Source organism: Notothenia coriiceps, unplaced genomic scaffold (genome assembly GCF_000735185.1).
Source record: "Notothenia coriiceps isolate Sejong01 unplaced genomic scaffold, NC01 NC01_scaffold00020194, whole genome shotgun sequence".
NCBI lineage: Eukaryota > Metazoa > Chordata > Actinopteri > Perciformes > Nototheniidae > Notothenia > Notothenia coriiceps.
In genome coordinates, this window is record NW_011352895.1 from 54,144 (window position 1) to 68,411 (window position 14,268).

General features: G+C 41.1%; 3 protein-coding genes and 1 long non-coding RNA gene across 5 annotated transcripts in view; 1 reads left to right on the forward strand and 3 right to left on the reverse strand.

The window, feature by feature from the left end:
* Positions 1-877: 877 nt before the first annotated feature.
* LOC104952571 (tubulin monoglycylase TTLL3-like) lies at positions 878-5,458 on the reverse strand. The gene is made up of 10 exons (XM_010779417.1): positions 5,293-5,458; positions 5,157-5,203; positions 4,886-5,014; positions 4,677-4,791; positions 3,729-4,011; positions 3,139-3,287; positions 2,818-3,061; positions 2,245-2,504; positions 1,505-1,680; positions 878-1,421 (listed from the first exon to the last, which is right to left on the reverse strand). The coding sequence occupies exons 1-10, from the start codon at positions 5,456-5,458 to the stop codon at positions 942-944; spliced, it is 2,049 nt and encodes a 682-aa protein (XP_010777719.1). The 3' UTR covers positions 878-941.
* Positions 5,459-5,580: 122 nt separating this feature from the next.
* Positions 5,581-7,370, reverse strand: LOC104952573 (uncharacterized). The gene is made up of 4 exons (XR_799122.1): positions 7,244-7,370; positions 6,672-6,814; positions 5,776-5,850; positions 5,581-5,682 (listed from the first exon to the last, which is right to left on the reverse strand). It is a non-coding gene; the product is annotated as an uncharacterized lncRNA (long non-coding RNA).
* A 647-nt stretch (positions 7,371-8,017) lies between these two features.
* Positions 8,018-11,816, forward strand: hmces (5-hydroxymethylcytosine binding, ES cell specific). The gene is made up of 7 exons (XM_010779421.1): positions 8,018-8,188; positions 8,315-8,533; positions 9,078-9,221; positions 9,305-9,529; positions 9,801-9,952; positions 10,032-10,224; positions 10,312-11,816. Exons 2-7 carry the CDS (start codon positions 8,345-8,347, stop codon positions 10,501-10,503), a joined length of 1,095 nt encoding a protein of 364 aa, XP_010777723.1. The 5' UTR covers positions 8,018-8,188; positions 8,315-8,344; the 3' UTR covers positions 10,504-11,816.
* The window catches only part of rab7a (RAB7a, member RAS oncogene family), an 11,055-nt gene continuing 7,606 nt past the window's right edge, over positions 10,820-14,268 (reverse strand). For both annotated transcript variants that reach the window (XM_010779420.1, XM_010779419.1), the window contains exons 4-6: positions 13,207-13,425; positions 12,293-12,421; positions 10,820-12,189 (exon numbers count right to left, since the gene is read on the reverse strand). In XM_010779420.1, the coding sequence (XP_010777722.1) occupies positions 12,094-12,189; positions 12,293-12,421; positions 13,207-13,425 (444 nt within the window). In that variant the 3' untranslated portion in view covers positions 10,820-12,093. The remainder of the gene's footprint in view (positions 12,190-12,292; positions 12,422-13,206; positions 13,426-14,268) is intronic.

A 14,268-nucleotide genomic window follows, 5' to 3' on the forward strand; every position in this document is an offset into this window, starting at 1 on the left:
TCTGCTGCAAGTACAAATCGTGCATTCATTGTTTTCCACTTCAGTAAAAGTATAAGAAGTACAGTATGAGCATCACAAGTATCAAAACTAAAAGTACTCATTATGCAGAGTGGCAGTTTTCAGAATAAATATATGTAAGTTGTATTCTTCTGGATTATAATTAGTGTCTATACAGAAGTTCTGATATGGTATAATTTACTTGATTGAATTGAATTCATCTTTGACTTTAGAGCCACTCCCCCTTCAATACACTGTAACGATCATTTTCGCAACATGCCACCGGTCCTCCCCTCCCCCCACCTTCATCAACTGTAACAATAATTTTTCGCAACATGCACCTGGTCTCCCCTACCTCTGCCCCACCTCCCCCCACGGGAACTCGACCTTTCTCAAAGAATATGTAGACTAACACTTGAACCTGAACACACACATGCACGTGTGCAATATGTGGTGTAATGTGTTTTGGGCCATAACATTAAATTACAACAGGATTGTACGGTTATGGATGCATTATAAGTTAGTTAAAACAATATTGGATGACAGTCATTTTTTGTGTGTGTTTTGGACTGAGATAAGTCATGGGTCAAAATTGACCCGGAACACCATGAACGGTAACAGCTTTTGAACACAACACAAGGGTTAATTGTCTACACGCAGCTGTGACAAAATTATTTCACAAACTGGGGTTGATAATATAATATTTTATCTTATCTGAATTCAAATGTATAACTATTAACACATACTCATACCCTGAAGGTATCTAGCTGAAATAACAGGGGAACGGTTGTCGTAGATCACATTATTGGAACAAATAAATAAATAAATAAAGTGAAAAGAAGACTTAGTTATTGAATGTCATCTTTATTATGAGGTAGGCCATACAACCCTGCAAAAAGAAAGTGGAAGCTGTAGGAGTGTGTGAATTATTTGGTCAAGTTTTTTCATGCACTCGAGGAGCTGGTGGCTGTTTGCCTGGGCTGTTTTGGAATAATCTCTAAAGATAAAGAAAGACCCCGGCCGTTGTTTAATGTACAGGGTTGGAATTTCTGTGAACAGACTTTTTGAACCACTCGTTTCCTCTTCCACAAAAGGACAGAGCGAGACTGTATATTAACGGGCAGTTGGATGGTCCTCACGGTCATTGGCAGCTGAACTGGGAAGCCTTTATTAGCGACAGGCACAGGCGGATCAGGAGGAAGAGTAGTACGAGGTGGAGTAGAAATCCCACTGCTGATGTTTTTGAACTGATTCTTCAACAACATCTTAGGTAGAGGCTTGACTTTTTCTACCACAGGCTCCTTGTCTCTGCTGCGGCGTTTTAATCCTGGACGGTTCAGTGGAGGAAGTGTGCAGGGAGACCTGATCTTGTTGCCCTCAACAAGCAGGTTGACTCCTACATACTGTGGCACGTCTACTGCTGCCTGGAGACCAAAAGTGATATCTATGGTAACAGATATTACCATCAAATTGTGTAACTGTACACACTATTATAACTCTTCCTTACCTGCTTGTATATGAGCTGGAAGTCCCCGGTGTTTGCAGTGCGGTCCGCTCTCCGGTCCAGGACGACTCGTATTGTGTCTTCCTGCACAGCAGAACAGAGGCGAGCCGTCACCGGGGTGGAGTGAGCCATCGTGGGACTGGCATTGAGTTCTATCAACCAGGGGCGCAGGTCATGGCCTAAAAACACAGAACAACACATCCAAGGGGTCACCTACACATACCCTTTATTTATTTTAGTAAATGTGCACAAACATATTAGAATGGAATCTATATTGGAATCGTTCAATTTTTATTATATTACCAAAATATTATCAAACGTAAATTCAACTGTGATAAACCCTGGTTTACTCTTACATTAACACTGCATTTATTTATACTTTACATTTCAACTTATACTGTTATTTATACTAGTCTTCAACACACTCAAACCATACATTCAATATTTTTATTTATTTAGACTGCTGTTATACATTGCAGTTTAAATAAAACAATTAGGTTAACATATTTTCTATTTTTCTATATTTGTTATTTGTATTTTGCAGTATAATACAAATATTTTACATACTTATTTAGACGTTTCCTATCATTTCCCTATGTTCCTGAAAATAATTGTTTTAAATATAAGTGAATGCATGCTTTTCCAAGTGCTCAACGCGCTTCACATTACATATTATATGTATTGGACATGTAATGAATCAATACTGTATACAATGTATATAATGTACAGTGATATAATCCTACCTAGCATGAAGTCAGCACCGTACAGCTCGAAGGTGTTTTTGCGTGACTCCATCAGATCCTGTGTTGTCTGTAAAGCGTGGATCACAGCCTTCTTCATCCCGGGGACCACCACCGTCTGCCACTGAGCTCCCCTCCCCTGGCTGCACAGGAAGGTCCTGAACTGATCGTCAGACCACATGTTGTCTGCTGGGATACCGTGGTGGCGCTGCTGGGAGGGTATCAGGTGCTTTTGGATGGAGTTATTGCACAGGTGGACAGAGCTGAAAAGATGGAGTAAAGAGAAACACGAGGAAATGGGTGATATGGGAATGAGAGAAGTATAATGAGACATGTTTTTAAAGGGCATGCTTAGAGAAAGGACTCAAGACTGACTACTTTATACTCTACAAGTGTTATTTGTATAATTCTACCAGGACAGAAGAACTGTAAGAAAGTAAGATGGTAAAGTGTCAAAGTTATTTTTCTAGTATTCACTTAGCACAGAAACTTAAATAAACCCAGATGATAAAAGTTAATTCAGCTATGACAAGCAAAACCTGTGATGCCTTTCTTTCTCTTACTTCACTGACTTACTTGTCCATTGTATTGAGCGAGTAAGGCTGCGTAGAGAAGCGCACGTAGCACTTTTTGTAGAACCACACAGTCAGAGGGTTCCAGTCGGTGACCAGGAACCATTGGCGCAGGTCAAACTTGGTGCCATGGACCAGCAGGGGGCGCTCCAGGTACTTCTGCACCACCCACTTGCTTTCCTTGATTAGGGTTGAATCTCCATCCACCAGCTGGAGGATCTGATCCAGATGCTTGGCACATTTGATGCCTGGAAGAGAGGTTTGGCAGATCAGCCAGGACTCGTCACATTTTGTGTAAACTGTTCGATTGTGTCTGACTTCTCACCTCTGCCCCTGGACATGGCTCCCGGTTTGATGATCCAGATGTTGTGTATGCCGTCGATGTCCAGCTGTGGACTGACCTCCACCAGCCTCTCTAGCATGGCTTTGCAGCAGTGCACAAAAATATCACTGTTCTCGATCTTTTCCCCTCCACTAAAAGAGACAAAGAGAGGGAGGGACTGTATAAAATACTGAAAGTCGCTTTGAATCACACGTGGGATCCCAAATGTGGAGATGAACTGGGTTAGAGCCCTAACTACTGGCTTCACTGAAATGGAGCGCAAGGGAAACGCTGCAGGATACGTTGTAGTCTGGCACATTGTAGTTAGCATGTACGCTCAACCGGACTTAGATGGAGGCCCCACGCAATCTATGATCAAATGCTCAAAAGGTTGGCCAATGGATGGAATGGGACTGAGGGGAGCAGGCTTAACCACCTGACTTGGTTTACCAGTGAGCTGGCATATGTGGCATGCTTTAACATAACTTGCAACATCGCGCTTTAACCGAGGCCAGAAAAAATAGCGTAGCACACGGTCATAGGTTTTTTTGATCCCGGTCGGCTTTCTTTTCTTACACACACACAACACTCACTGAACAACAAGTTGGTAACTGTGGATAAACTCTTCCCACTGCTCCTCTGTAAGTGGGGTCTCTAGGTTTCTGTCTATGTCACGATGCTCCAGACTCTCCAGAAACTCCTGGCATACTTTGAGAGCGCTGGTAATCATTTTGGAAAGGTCCATTGGTCTTGATCGCTGTTTGCTTCGTTTCCTCGCAGCCCGAGTGTTGTGGCTCGTTCCTTCTGTCTGAACGCCTTCCTCCCTCTCCACAATGTACTTCAAAAAACTGGTGCAGGCTGTCCTCCTGTAGTCCTCTGCAGACAAAGAGGAAATTAAGCTTTTAGTACAAGGATGCTGGAAATCCATTATACTACACGTGAGCAGTAGGGTAACATTTCAATTAAGAGATATCAACATGAAATGTACCCATTTTCATTCCCTAGTGCAAACATGAAATATGAAATTAGACATTATCTTATTAAATATGTGATTGCTTTCAGATAGTACAGTTCTGAAACAGAAATCTGATTATTGGATTCAAAGTTCTTGTTTCATTTTGTTGACATATTAGAGTCTAAGGTTTTACAGAGGGAACTTTGGATATCTCTTTGTACCTCTAAAAACTTTTTTTTGATGTCAATCAGACTATACATATACATTTCATTCTGCTACTGAAGTGGAGATTTCTGGCTCAAAGAATGATTCAAAACATTTATTTTGAGGAAACGGTGTTAAAAATTATGTATTCTAAATTTGCATTTGTATACATTTTGCAATTTCTGGCTCAAAGAATGATTAAAAACATTCGTTTAGAGGAAAAATTATGTATTCTAAATTAGCATTTGTATACATTTTGTATTTGGGTAAAAAAAAAATTGTTTTTAGTCGAATAAAACAAAGATTTCTATTTAGGATGTTTCCTTTCCACTAGTGTGAATGAAATCTTGTCATTAAGGCGAAATAGTCGGTCAGATCTCACCAATGAACGAATGCTTTTCATCCTGTGCTGCCAGTCTGTAACAGCGTGGAAAGAAGGTGTCCGGGTCAGCGGCGTCAAACCAGTGCAGCTTCCTCAGGTTCACACACAGCCCCGACTGACAGAGAAAAGACATTATTAAACATTAATGTTGGGTGTGAGAGGAGGAGACCACTGCAGTCATTTTTGATGTAGAAAAGGACAATATGTACCTTGGTGGTGAAGCTGCCTGCTTTTGCAAAATGATTGATAATCTGTTCTTTTTGCAAGCTGTTGGGGTTGATGGCGTCTCTACGCATCGTCCAATAGAAATAAACCATTTCATTCCGCACCAGGCGAGACTGCATGAGAAGTGGGGAAAGAGGAGAGCTGAATCTGTTGAATTCAGCTAATAACCTGATTTTCTGAAACGTTTAACGCAAAAAACTATTTTCCTGCCTGTTTCACATCACTCCAGCCTCCAACCTTAAATATTATATTTACCATGATATCATATATTCCATCAGGGTCCGGCTCTTTGTTGACATTGTCTGAGAAGAAGGAGAAATGTTAATAAATGATGGGATATACACAGATATCCGCACCCAGTAAAAAATGGACTCCCTTTATTATAGCTGACCGTCATCTTCATCGCTGTCAGCAGAATCTTTAGGGCTGCCCTCCTCGCTGTGACGATGGTGAACGGGGGGCTTTGGGCAGTGCAAACGCTGCTCCACCCAGCCTCTGGCCCTCAGCGCTGTCCTGATGACAGGGTAGGGGCCCTGGACAGAGAACACCTTATGCATCTGAGAGGAATGAGAGCATACACCTAAATATTTGTAGAACATTTTGACAGGTATGTGACCAGAAAAATGTTTTGTATACAGGGTCGGGGTGTATATTCAGTGATGTGAACTCACCCTGACAGCTTTGTCCACCTGAGCTCTGGCTGTCTTCAGTCTCTCTGGATTGAGAACAGGTAAGCTAACAAAACTGCGGGGGACTTTGCCCTCGGGAGGTGTACCTGCCGCTAGAAAAAATTCAAATATATCAGAACAAAATGTGTAATTATACTGTTAAATTGTTATAATGCTTATCATATCGACATGTAGTGGAAACCTACTTGCTTGCAGGCCTTTGCCTTCATCTTGGGTGTATTTCTGGATAAAAGCTGTGCCTTTCTGATCTTCTGTTTCCCCTGCAGTAACATCAGGATTGTAACAGTAAAGTATAAAGTATTTTGGTGAAATGGCTCATGTAAACCGGTTTGCAATCTGAGCCAGAACAAAATGTTGTAAGCTCTTCATAACACACATGGCATAGTCTTCTTCATTACATACAGTAACATGACAACAAGTAGCAGTCCAGTACATTAAGGAGGAGAGGCTAGAGGAATAGTCACAAACTCAAAATGTGATATATCTATCTCAGAAAACAAAATGTCCACAATTGTGATGATCAATATGGCCTAAGCCTAAATGCATAAACCAAATCTAAAAGGACAGATTATAGATTTAATCAGGAAACACAGTGTGGTCATGGCCAAAGACAATGTAACTAAAGGCAGGCCATCTTTAGCTTGGAGTTAAAAAGAACAAAGTCATGAAACTTTAAGAAGCAGCCTCTGAGTTAAAACATTTAGCCACCTGTCCTGAGTGTGACCTCATGTTTTATTCAGCATTCATAAGCAGCCTGTGTATGCTGTCCTTTGGAGGTGTTAACTCATACAGAAGTCACGTTTCACATTTCAGTTTGGAAACAGGTCTGCAGCAACAGTAACACACCCATAATTGCACCTATTGTTTGAGTTGTTAACTAACAGAAATAAAGAGACACTTTTTAGAATTGTCAATCAAATTTGAAGTAGTAGATGGTTTAAATCCTGGGTTATGAATTAAGGTGATAAGACCACCCTTTGACTAACATTTGAAGATATTTAGTCCGTGATTTCTAGTAGTATATATCATGTCTGTTCTTTGGGTTAATCACACATGTGTTATCTTTGTTGCTTTAACTCACCACTGTCTGGGCATGCTGTGTAGCGTCTATCAGTAGCCAGATGGAAAGGTTGTTTGGATTTGGTGGTCTTCATACCAACATTGGTCTTATTCTTCTGAGGAACCTCTGCTTTTGCTCTGCTTCATGGTTTAGGATATGCACTGCTGCAGGGGACAACATCTAGCATTTATAACATGTAAAGTGTACAACTGTAACACAAAAAAGGTGTAAAATACAGGGATTAAAACGATGTAAACAACTGCAGGTGTCATGCATCTCCAGCTACTGGTTGAGTGGATCCGTCTCTCTTCAAGTGCACTGGACTATAAAGTAGGTCAGCTTACTGTGCAGGAGAACACCCCAGGGTGGCTGTGATACTCAGTCTGATTTCCTACTTGCCCAGAAAATAAATGCTACTACAAAGCCACCCATATTTTTAAACTAAAACTAGCATCAACGTCACAACCTGCCCACACTATTTTTTAGACCTACTGGGAAAGTTGCTCAACACTGTCTCTTAAACTGGAAGGATACAGTCAGCATTTAAAACCGAAGCTCTGCCCCTGTTGGTTTATTGTTTGTTTTCCTCTTACCTGCTGAGGTTCACGGGTGTATAATCTCCGTTGAAGCCGGTTCTGTTTCACCTGAGGAACTCACCTGACCAGACTCTCGCTGACTGTGGTTCCCATGGCAACAGCACGACGACTTCATCCTGCTTCCTGCACCAACTGCTGAGTAAAGGGGGGGATTTTCAACGTCATTGTTTTATATAAACGATTATTTTTTTGCGAGTTTTGTTTTATATATTTGACACTGCTTTAGGCGTCTTATTTTTGCAAAATAGTTGTTTACCTTCACTAGGATATTAAATATCGTCATGCTTATGCCCACGTGGAGGAAGTACTCCGATTATTTACTGAAGTAAAGTAGTACAAATAGTCAGTTACAACTATAAGTACATTACATTTGTACTTAAGAAAATAATATTTACCAATCCTGCACTCGGTAAAGATTGGGTTTATTTGTAATACATTTATAAACTACTGGTTAGCTAATATAATAAAATGTGTGTAGATTTACCTATAAAGAAACTGCCAATAAAATCTGCAAAGTATCTAAGTGTGTAAAAAGTTTAGTTTCAAAACATCTTCGGTGATTTCTAAACAAAACGGTAGCAAAATAAAGCTTTAAGACATTTTTTCAGTTGGTCAAAAACAAGTGGAGGTTTTCTTGTTCGCGTAGAAAATGTACTTACTTTACACCACTGGGAAAATGTCAGTATGGTCTTTTCTTTTTTTGTCTATTTTCGATATTTTTGTCTGTTTATGTCGCCATCTTGTGACAGGAGGAGGGACTGCTGTATGCTACGTCACGGTGTCACGTGTGCTTCAGCCTCTGCCCAGGCAATTCCCCGCTCTACTTTCAGATGTGTACACATAGCCTACTTACACACATGCACGAACACACGCTGAAAACACAACACATAGCTAATAACGGCAACTTCACGATACATACATATCAAACACACTCAAAAACAGGTAAGCCGACCAACGTTGTTAAATGCCTTTCCAGCTATTTGAAATTAAATGCATTTGTTTGGACAAAATAACTCAAGCTAACATGCTAACATTGAAGAACTTACCTTGAAAATGTCTGTGTGTCAGGTGCATGCACAGTTGTTTTCTCGCAGTAAAATGTGTGGAAGGACTGCGTGCACCCTTGCTCCTGACGAGGTGAGCCGAGCCTGCAGCTACAAATCCCGGGGAGGACAGAGGAGAGAGCCCCGCTGGAGGGAGGGAGACGCGGATAAATACCGACCGTCTTACAACAAGAGCCCGCAGTCCATGAGCCCCGTCCTGCTGTCCCACAGGCACTTTGATAAGGTAGTAATGTCTTTATCCTGCCCACTAAGAAAGAGGTAAAGGACGCCACATAGGTAGACAGGTGTACATTTCAAGAGACATTCCTGAAAAACTTCTTTAATGCAATATTAACACAGGAACAACACCAAAAAGAAGAGCTCTAATAATCAACAAGATACTTCTTCATATAATATTGTTTGTATGTCTTTACTAAACAAGGACCATGTATAAAAAAACATTAATCTCTAAAAAAGAGAGGAGATTCATGCCAGATTAAGATAGAAAACAACAACACTTAAAACAATACTTTAACATGACTTTTTATACAGAAAGGATAGAGAAGCGTTTCTCCGTCACATTCCCAATAAAATGTTTCCATTGTAAGCCTCAAAAAGGTTTTGCTACTTGCTAATAGTGTGTCATACATGGGCATGACACACTATTAGCAAGTAGCTTGTATATTTGCATCACTCATCAGGCATTAGAAACAGAAAAATAAAAATGGCCATTTGCATCCTCATTGAAGGTGCTCATGTTATTGTGTTCACTTCTTGTATGTGTTCAGACTGCTCCTGTGGATGAGTGTGTGTTGGCTTCCATGCGTTGGGGTCTGGTTCCCGCCTGGTTCAAGGAGAATGACCCGAGAAAAATGCAATACAGTACCAACAACTGTCGCAGTGAGAATATACTGGAAAAGAAAACATACAAGGTACAAACGGTTTGAGACACTGCTAAGCTGTTGAATTTCCTGTGTTTCATGAAACATGTAATCAGTTTATCGTGTCCCCAAAGGACCCTCTGATAAAAGGGCAGCGCTGCGTCATCCTGGCTGATGGCTTCTATGAGTGGAGGAGGCAGGAAAAAGACAAGCAGCCTTTCTTCATATACTTCCCTCAGACTAAGGGAACCAGTGAAGAAAAAACCGAGGATGAGGACGACCCCATGACCTCAACCCGCAATAAGGAGAACTCGGAGACAGCGTGCCCTCCAGAGTTGGCCTCCCCCGACTCGACTCAGGTTCATATTGGGTTTTCTGCAGCAATATAAGCACTATGAACATTTCGCTTTCATTCGGAATAGAAGAATGCAGCTGTGGCGGAAATTACCACGGCTGAAAATATCCTGTGTGGGAGAGTAGCCAAAGCAAAAATGTGTATTTGTCCGCCAGGTGTTTCTTTAGGTTTCAAAGTAACATTACCTACAAAGTCATGCTTTAGTTTGGATGCTGGTCTTTTTCTATTAATTAAATCTGCTAATTCTTGTGGCCATGCCTCTCTATGTTGGCCAGGGAGGAGAACCAGGTGAGTGGACTGGATGGAAGCTGCTGACCATGGCTGGACTGTTTGACTGCTGGACGCCTCCCGGTGGTGGAGAACCCCTCTACACGTACAGCGTAATCACTGTGAACGCCTCCAAAAGCCTGGAAAGCATCCATGACAGGTAAGGATCGTTCATGGCGGCTTTTTTTTTTTCTATGTGTCTGAAATAAACCCTATTTCCTGATTGGTTGTGTTTTTAGGATGCCAGCTGTCCTGGACGGTGAGGAAGAAGTGAGAAGATGGCTGGATTTTGGGGATGTGAAGTCTCTGGATGCCTTGAAGCTGCTCCAGTCTAAAAACAGTTTGACTTTTCATCCCGTCTCTTCGTTAGTGAATAACTCTCGCAACAACTCCCCAGAGTGCCTTCAGCCAGTGGATCTCAACAGCAAAAAGGTAATTTAACTTTGTTTGGAAAATGTAGCAATAAAGTGTAAGTTTTAGATTCAAACTGGAACAATCTGACTCTTGACCCCCCCCCAGGAGCCCAAACCTACAGCCAGCAGTAAGATGATGATGAGCTGGCTGAAGAGCAGTGCACCTTCAAAGAGGAAGGACCCCGACACGGTCGAGAGTCCAGAAGAGAAAGAAATCAAAGCAGAGGCTCAGAGCAAATCTGCAGGAGGCCTCCAGCAGTGGCTTCAGGGGGCCAATAAGAAACCAAGAACCAAATAAAGATGTGAACTTGTACATTTAAGCCATATGTATTCCTCTTCTCTATAGTATGCCTTTGCTTATAAACCAATAGTATTTTAAGATAACGCTTCACATGTTTGTACCATTTCATTTCAGTATGTTAATAAATGTCAGAAATAACCAGCATGTTTTATTCAAGATTTTTTATTACTTGAAACGCGAAGACATTTCGCAACAATGTAGATTCTATGCATTTATCATATTAATAATATAATAATGATGAATGCCAATACTCCCTCCACCCCACATTTGTTTTCTTCTTTCAAAGTTACAGTATGTATGCTATCTTGTAATCTATAATGCATTTCAAAGTTTTAACATAATATGAACAGACAGTTAAAGGTCTGATCGGTTAAAAGAAATGTCAAGCACTTAAATCGTTGGCCAACGAGCGACTGGCAGAGTCGGATATGGAGAATTACAACACCACGCTTTGCCTCCCCCACACAATGATTGAGAGGTTTGCAAATATACAAAGTCTTGCAATAGTTTACAGTAAAAAGAAACTAACTAATAGCATCAGTTATGAATGGTGATGAGAAAGACCTCTGCTCAGGTAGAATGACATACTGTCTTCATTTGGTTAATTCCCACGTCAAATGTACCAAAAACAAGCGGGTATGAGATGCACCTTCACTTCCTCCAGTGGACAAACAGCGTGTTAGGAGCCCAGTCACACAAATGTCCTCAACCTGAGCTACAAATGCGTTTAGTGTGGCTCCAAAAATGAGATGTCATCAGTAATTGTGGATTACAGCAAAGTGCAAAAAGAAAAATCTGAATTCTGTACACACTGACGGACCAATCACGGAGCTGGATTTCTAATTCTGTCCCAATTAACCAGCAGACAGCATATGAGTGTGACCCACCTTCACACATTCTGATCCTTCACTACCAACTGATTTCTTTATAGATTGCATGAGGTAAAGTGAAAACACGGTAACAAGTGTTTTCTTTTTTAAAGTTAAACAAAATTAAGCCACAACACAAATTAGTAAAATGGGGGAGCAGTGTTTTTCTTCCATTCATGCAGCAGTGGCGGGCCGTGAAAGTAGAAAACAACCACCACTTGTTTAAGAAACTGATGAAAAAAAGCCCAACAACTAAACATTAGTTTTTTCTAATTTTACTCATCAACACAAATATGTAGATATAATGCTTCGATTGACCAAATAAAAGCAGTTAGAACCAAAACTGGGCGTGAAAGCAGCGATATGCATGGAACCGAAAATGAGGTTACCCCGAACCACCACCACCATCATCATGGAAAAGTACATGGGGGAAAACTGGGAAGTAATAAGCATCATACAAGTAAACTCCATGATGTTTCCTTAGGGTGTTCTTTGGGCTAGGAGACTGATATTTTATAGAAAATGTGTGTGTTGTATACATAAGGAGGTGAGTGCAGAATGCCTGTGTGTGTGTAGTATACTCAATGAGTGGGATGCTCCTTGTTTGTTGGGCATTAGGGTTAAACACAGTGGCCCATGGGATAAGGGATATATAGACAAGGCAAGACAGGGAAGTGACGGGGATCCCCCCCCAAACCCCTGGAGATCTTCAGAGTCCTCAGCAGCTGCAGGTCTCCGCTGACGGCTTGGCTCGCTCGTTCCTGTCCAGCTTTATCGGCTCGGGGAACTCGTTGTACAACTCCACTTCGGTCTCCTGAAATCAGACGATGTAGATGCATCTTTCACAAGAATCCATGCTAAAAAATACGATTTATTTACATGCATTCAATAAGTGTTTTAGTGCAGGCCTACGTTACCTGTTTAAGGGCGTTGCGTGCAATAGTCTGGAAGGCTTGCTCCACGTTGATCGCCTCCTTGGCGCTTGTTTCAAAATATGGGATGTTGTTCTTGCTTTGACACCACGCCTGTGCTCGCTTGGTGGTTACCTGAAACATAAAGGAAGTGATGTCATACTGAGAAACAGGGGTCTTGAGATAAATACCAGAGAATACCATAATATTGATATTATGGTAGTCATTTGGTAATATCATGTAAATAATCTAGTGCTTCCATTCTCTACTTTATTGCTTATATGTTCATTTACTCTCTAATGCTGCTTTATTACAATACTGTTTTTACCATGGATTTGTTGTTATTTAATTTGATGAACATGCGCTTGCCTCTCAACTTAATACATTAGTCTACTCATCTTATTTGCCAAAAAAAAAGAGTCAAAATGCACAATAAACAAAGTAAAAGACACGTTTGCATTGTTATTAGCTTCTAGATAGTAGGATATTTTAAAAACTGTTCAGAACCAATTTTAAAAAGGTCTCAAAAAGTACAAACCATAACTGTACTAACTTCAATTTTCTTGGAGCCCCCCCTCCCCCCATAAACAGCACCGCTGGAAAATATAACTATGATGGGACTTTTTGTTCTTGCTCTGTCTGCCCTTTCCAACACCCCCAACCACAAATCAGTGTAATACATTTGACACATTTCAATTGGTGGCATTATTACATTTTCTATTGATATCATGATAATATTGTTACTGTAAATACTTTTGGCCACAACAATTGTTAAAATAGTGAAAATGTAATATAAAAAGACTGAAAATAATGACACGCTTAATCCAGGCTATTCCAAAACTCAGAAATAACCACTCACAACTGTAGATTTACACAAAAAAGGACATAAGGAGACCTTAAATGAGATTATCTGGACCCACCTGTCTGTTCTCCAAGTCAATCTTGTTGCCCAGCACCACGAAGGGGAAGTTCTCGGGGTCTCGGGGGCTGGCCTGGATCAGGAACTCGTCCCTCCAGCTGTCCAGGGTCTTGAAGGTGTTTGGTGCCGTGACGTCGAACACCAGGACGCAGCAGTCGGCTCCGCGGTAAAACGCTACGCCTAAAGACTGGAACCTCTCCTGACCGGCTGTGTCCCAAATCTGAGGAACAGAAAAAGAAGACAAGGTGTTTACATGCACAAAATAATCAGATTACTGCAAATAAGGAGATGAAGGTGATACTCTGGCTGCAGTGCTAACGATGTTCAGGTGAACCAGATCTACCTTATTACGTACACTGTAAAGAAACGAAAGAGTAAATGAAGGCACTTTGATTGCGTTTCTGCCATAATTATGTTTAGGTAGTAGGTTCATTTTCACTCTGTGGTGCATGTGTTGAACCCAAATACTGAAAGAATAAATGTTACATTTTACTTACACTGAACAAAAATATAAATGCAAGACTTTTGTTTTTGCTCCCATTTTTCATGAGATGAACTGAAAGATCTAAAACATTTTCTATATACACAAAATAACCATTTCTCTCAAATATTGTTCACAAATCTGAAAAAATCTGTGATAGTGAGCACTTCTCCTTTGCCCAGATAATCCATCCCACCTCACAGGTGTGGCATATCAAGATGCTGATTAGACAGCATGATTATTGCACAGGTGTGCCTTAGGCTGGCCACAATAAAAGGCCACTCTGAAACGTGCAGTTTTGCTTTATTGGGGGGGTCTGGGGGGGTCCGAAAACCCTAGGGTTAAACCCTAACCCTAACATGTCACCCATTGAGCATGTTTGGGATGCTCTGGATCGGTGTATGGTCTACTTCTGGGATCGCCAATTCCTTGGGCATGGGTACTTGCGGATTGTAAAGTGTGGTAGAGGAACGTATAGTCAACTAGTCAACAACCTAACGCCGGACACCTTCCAAACGCAGGTGAGGAGAGTCTAACGACACGCTCAACGACCTATAAGCCGTCGCTTGACCGTTTTGTGCG

What these genes read in the sequence shown, in the direction of transcription:
- LOC104952571 (XM_010779417.1), bottom strand. Translation starts at nt 5,458, where the DNA reads ATGCATAAGGTGTTCTCTGTCCAGGGCCCCTACCCTGTCATCAGGACA. An exon ending in TGACAGCGATGAAGATGACG is followed by an intron (nt 5,204 to 5,292) that starts GTCAGCTATAAT and finishes CCTTCTTCTCAG; the next exon opens with ACAATGTCAACAAAGAGCCG. An exon ending in CGGTGCTGACTTCATGCTAG is followed by an intron (nt 1,681 to 2,244) that starts GTAGGATTATAT and finishes CTGTGTTTTTAG; the next exon opens with GCCATGACCTGCGCCCCTGG.
- hmces (XM_010779421.1), top strand. Translation starts at nt 8,345, where the DNA reads ATGTGTGGAAGGACTGCGTGCACCCTTGCTCCTGACGAGGTGAGCCGA. An exon ending in TGGAAAAGAAAACATACAAG is followed by an intron (nt 9,222 to 9,304) that starts GTACAAACGGTT and finishes GTGTCCCCAAAG; the next exon opens with GACCCTCTGATAAAAGGGCA. An exon ending in CCTCCCCCGACTCGACTCAG is followed by an intron (nt 9,530 to 9,800) that starts GTTCATATTGGG and finishes TATGTTGGCCAG; the next exon opens with GGAGGAGAACCAGGTGAGTG.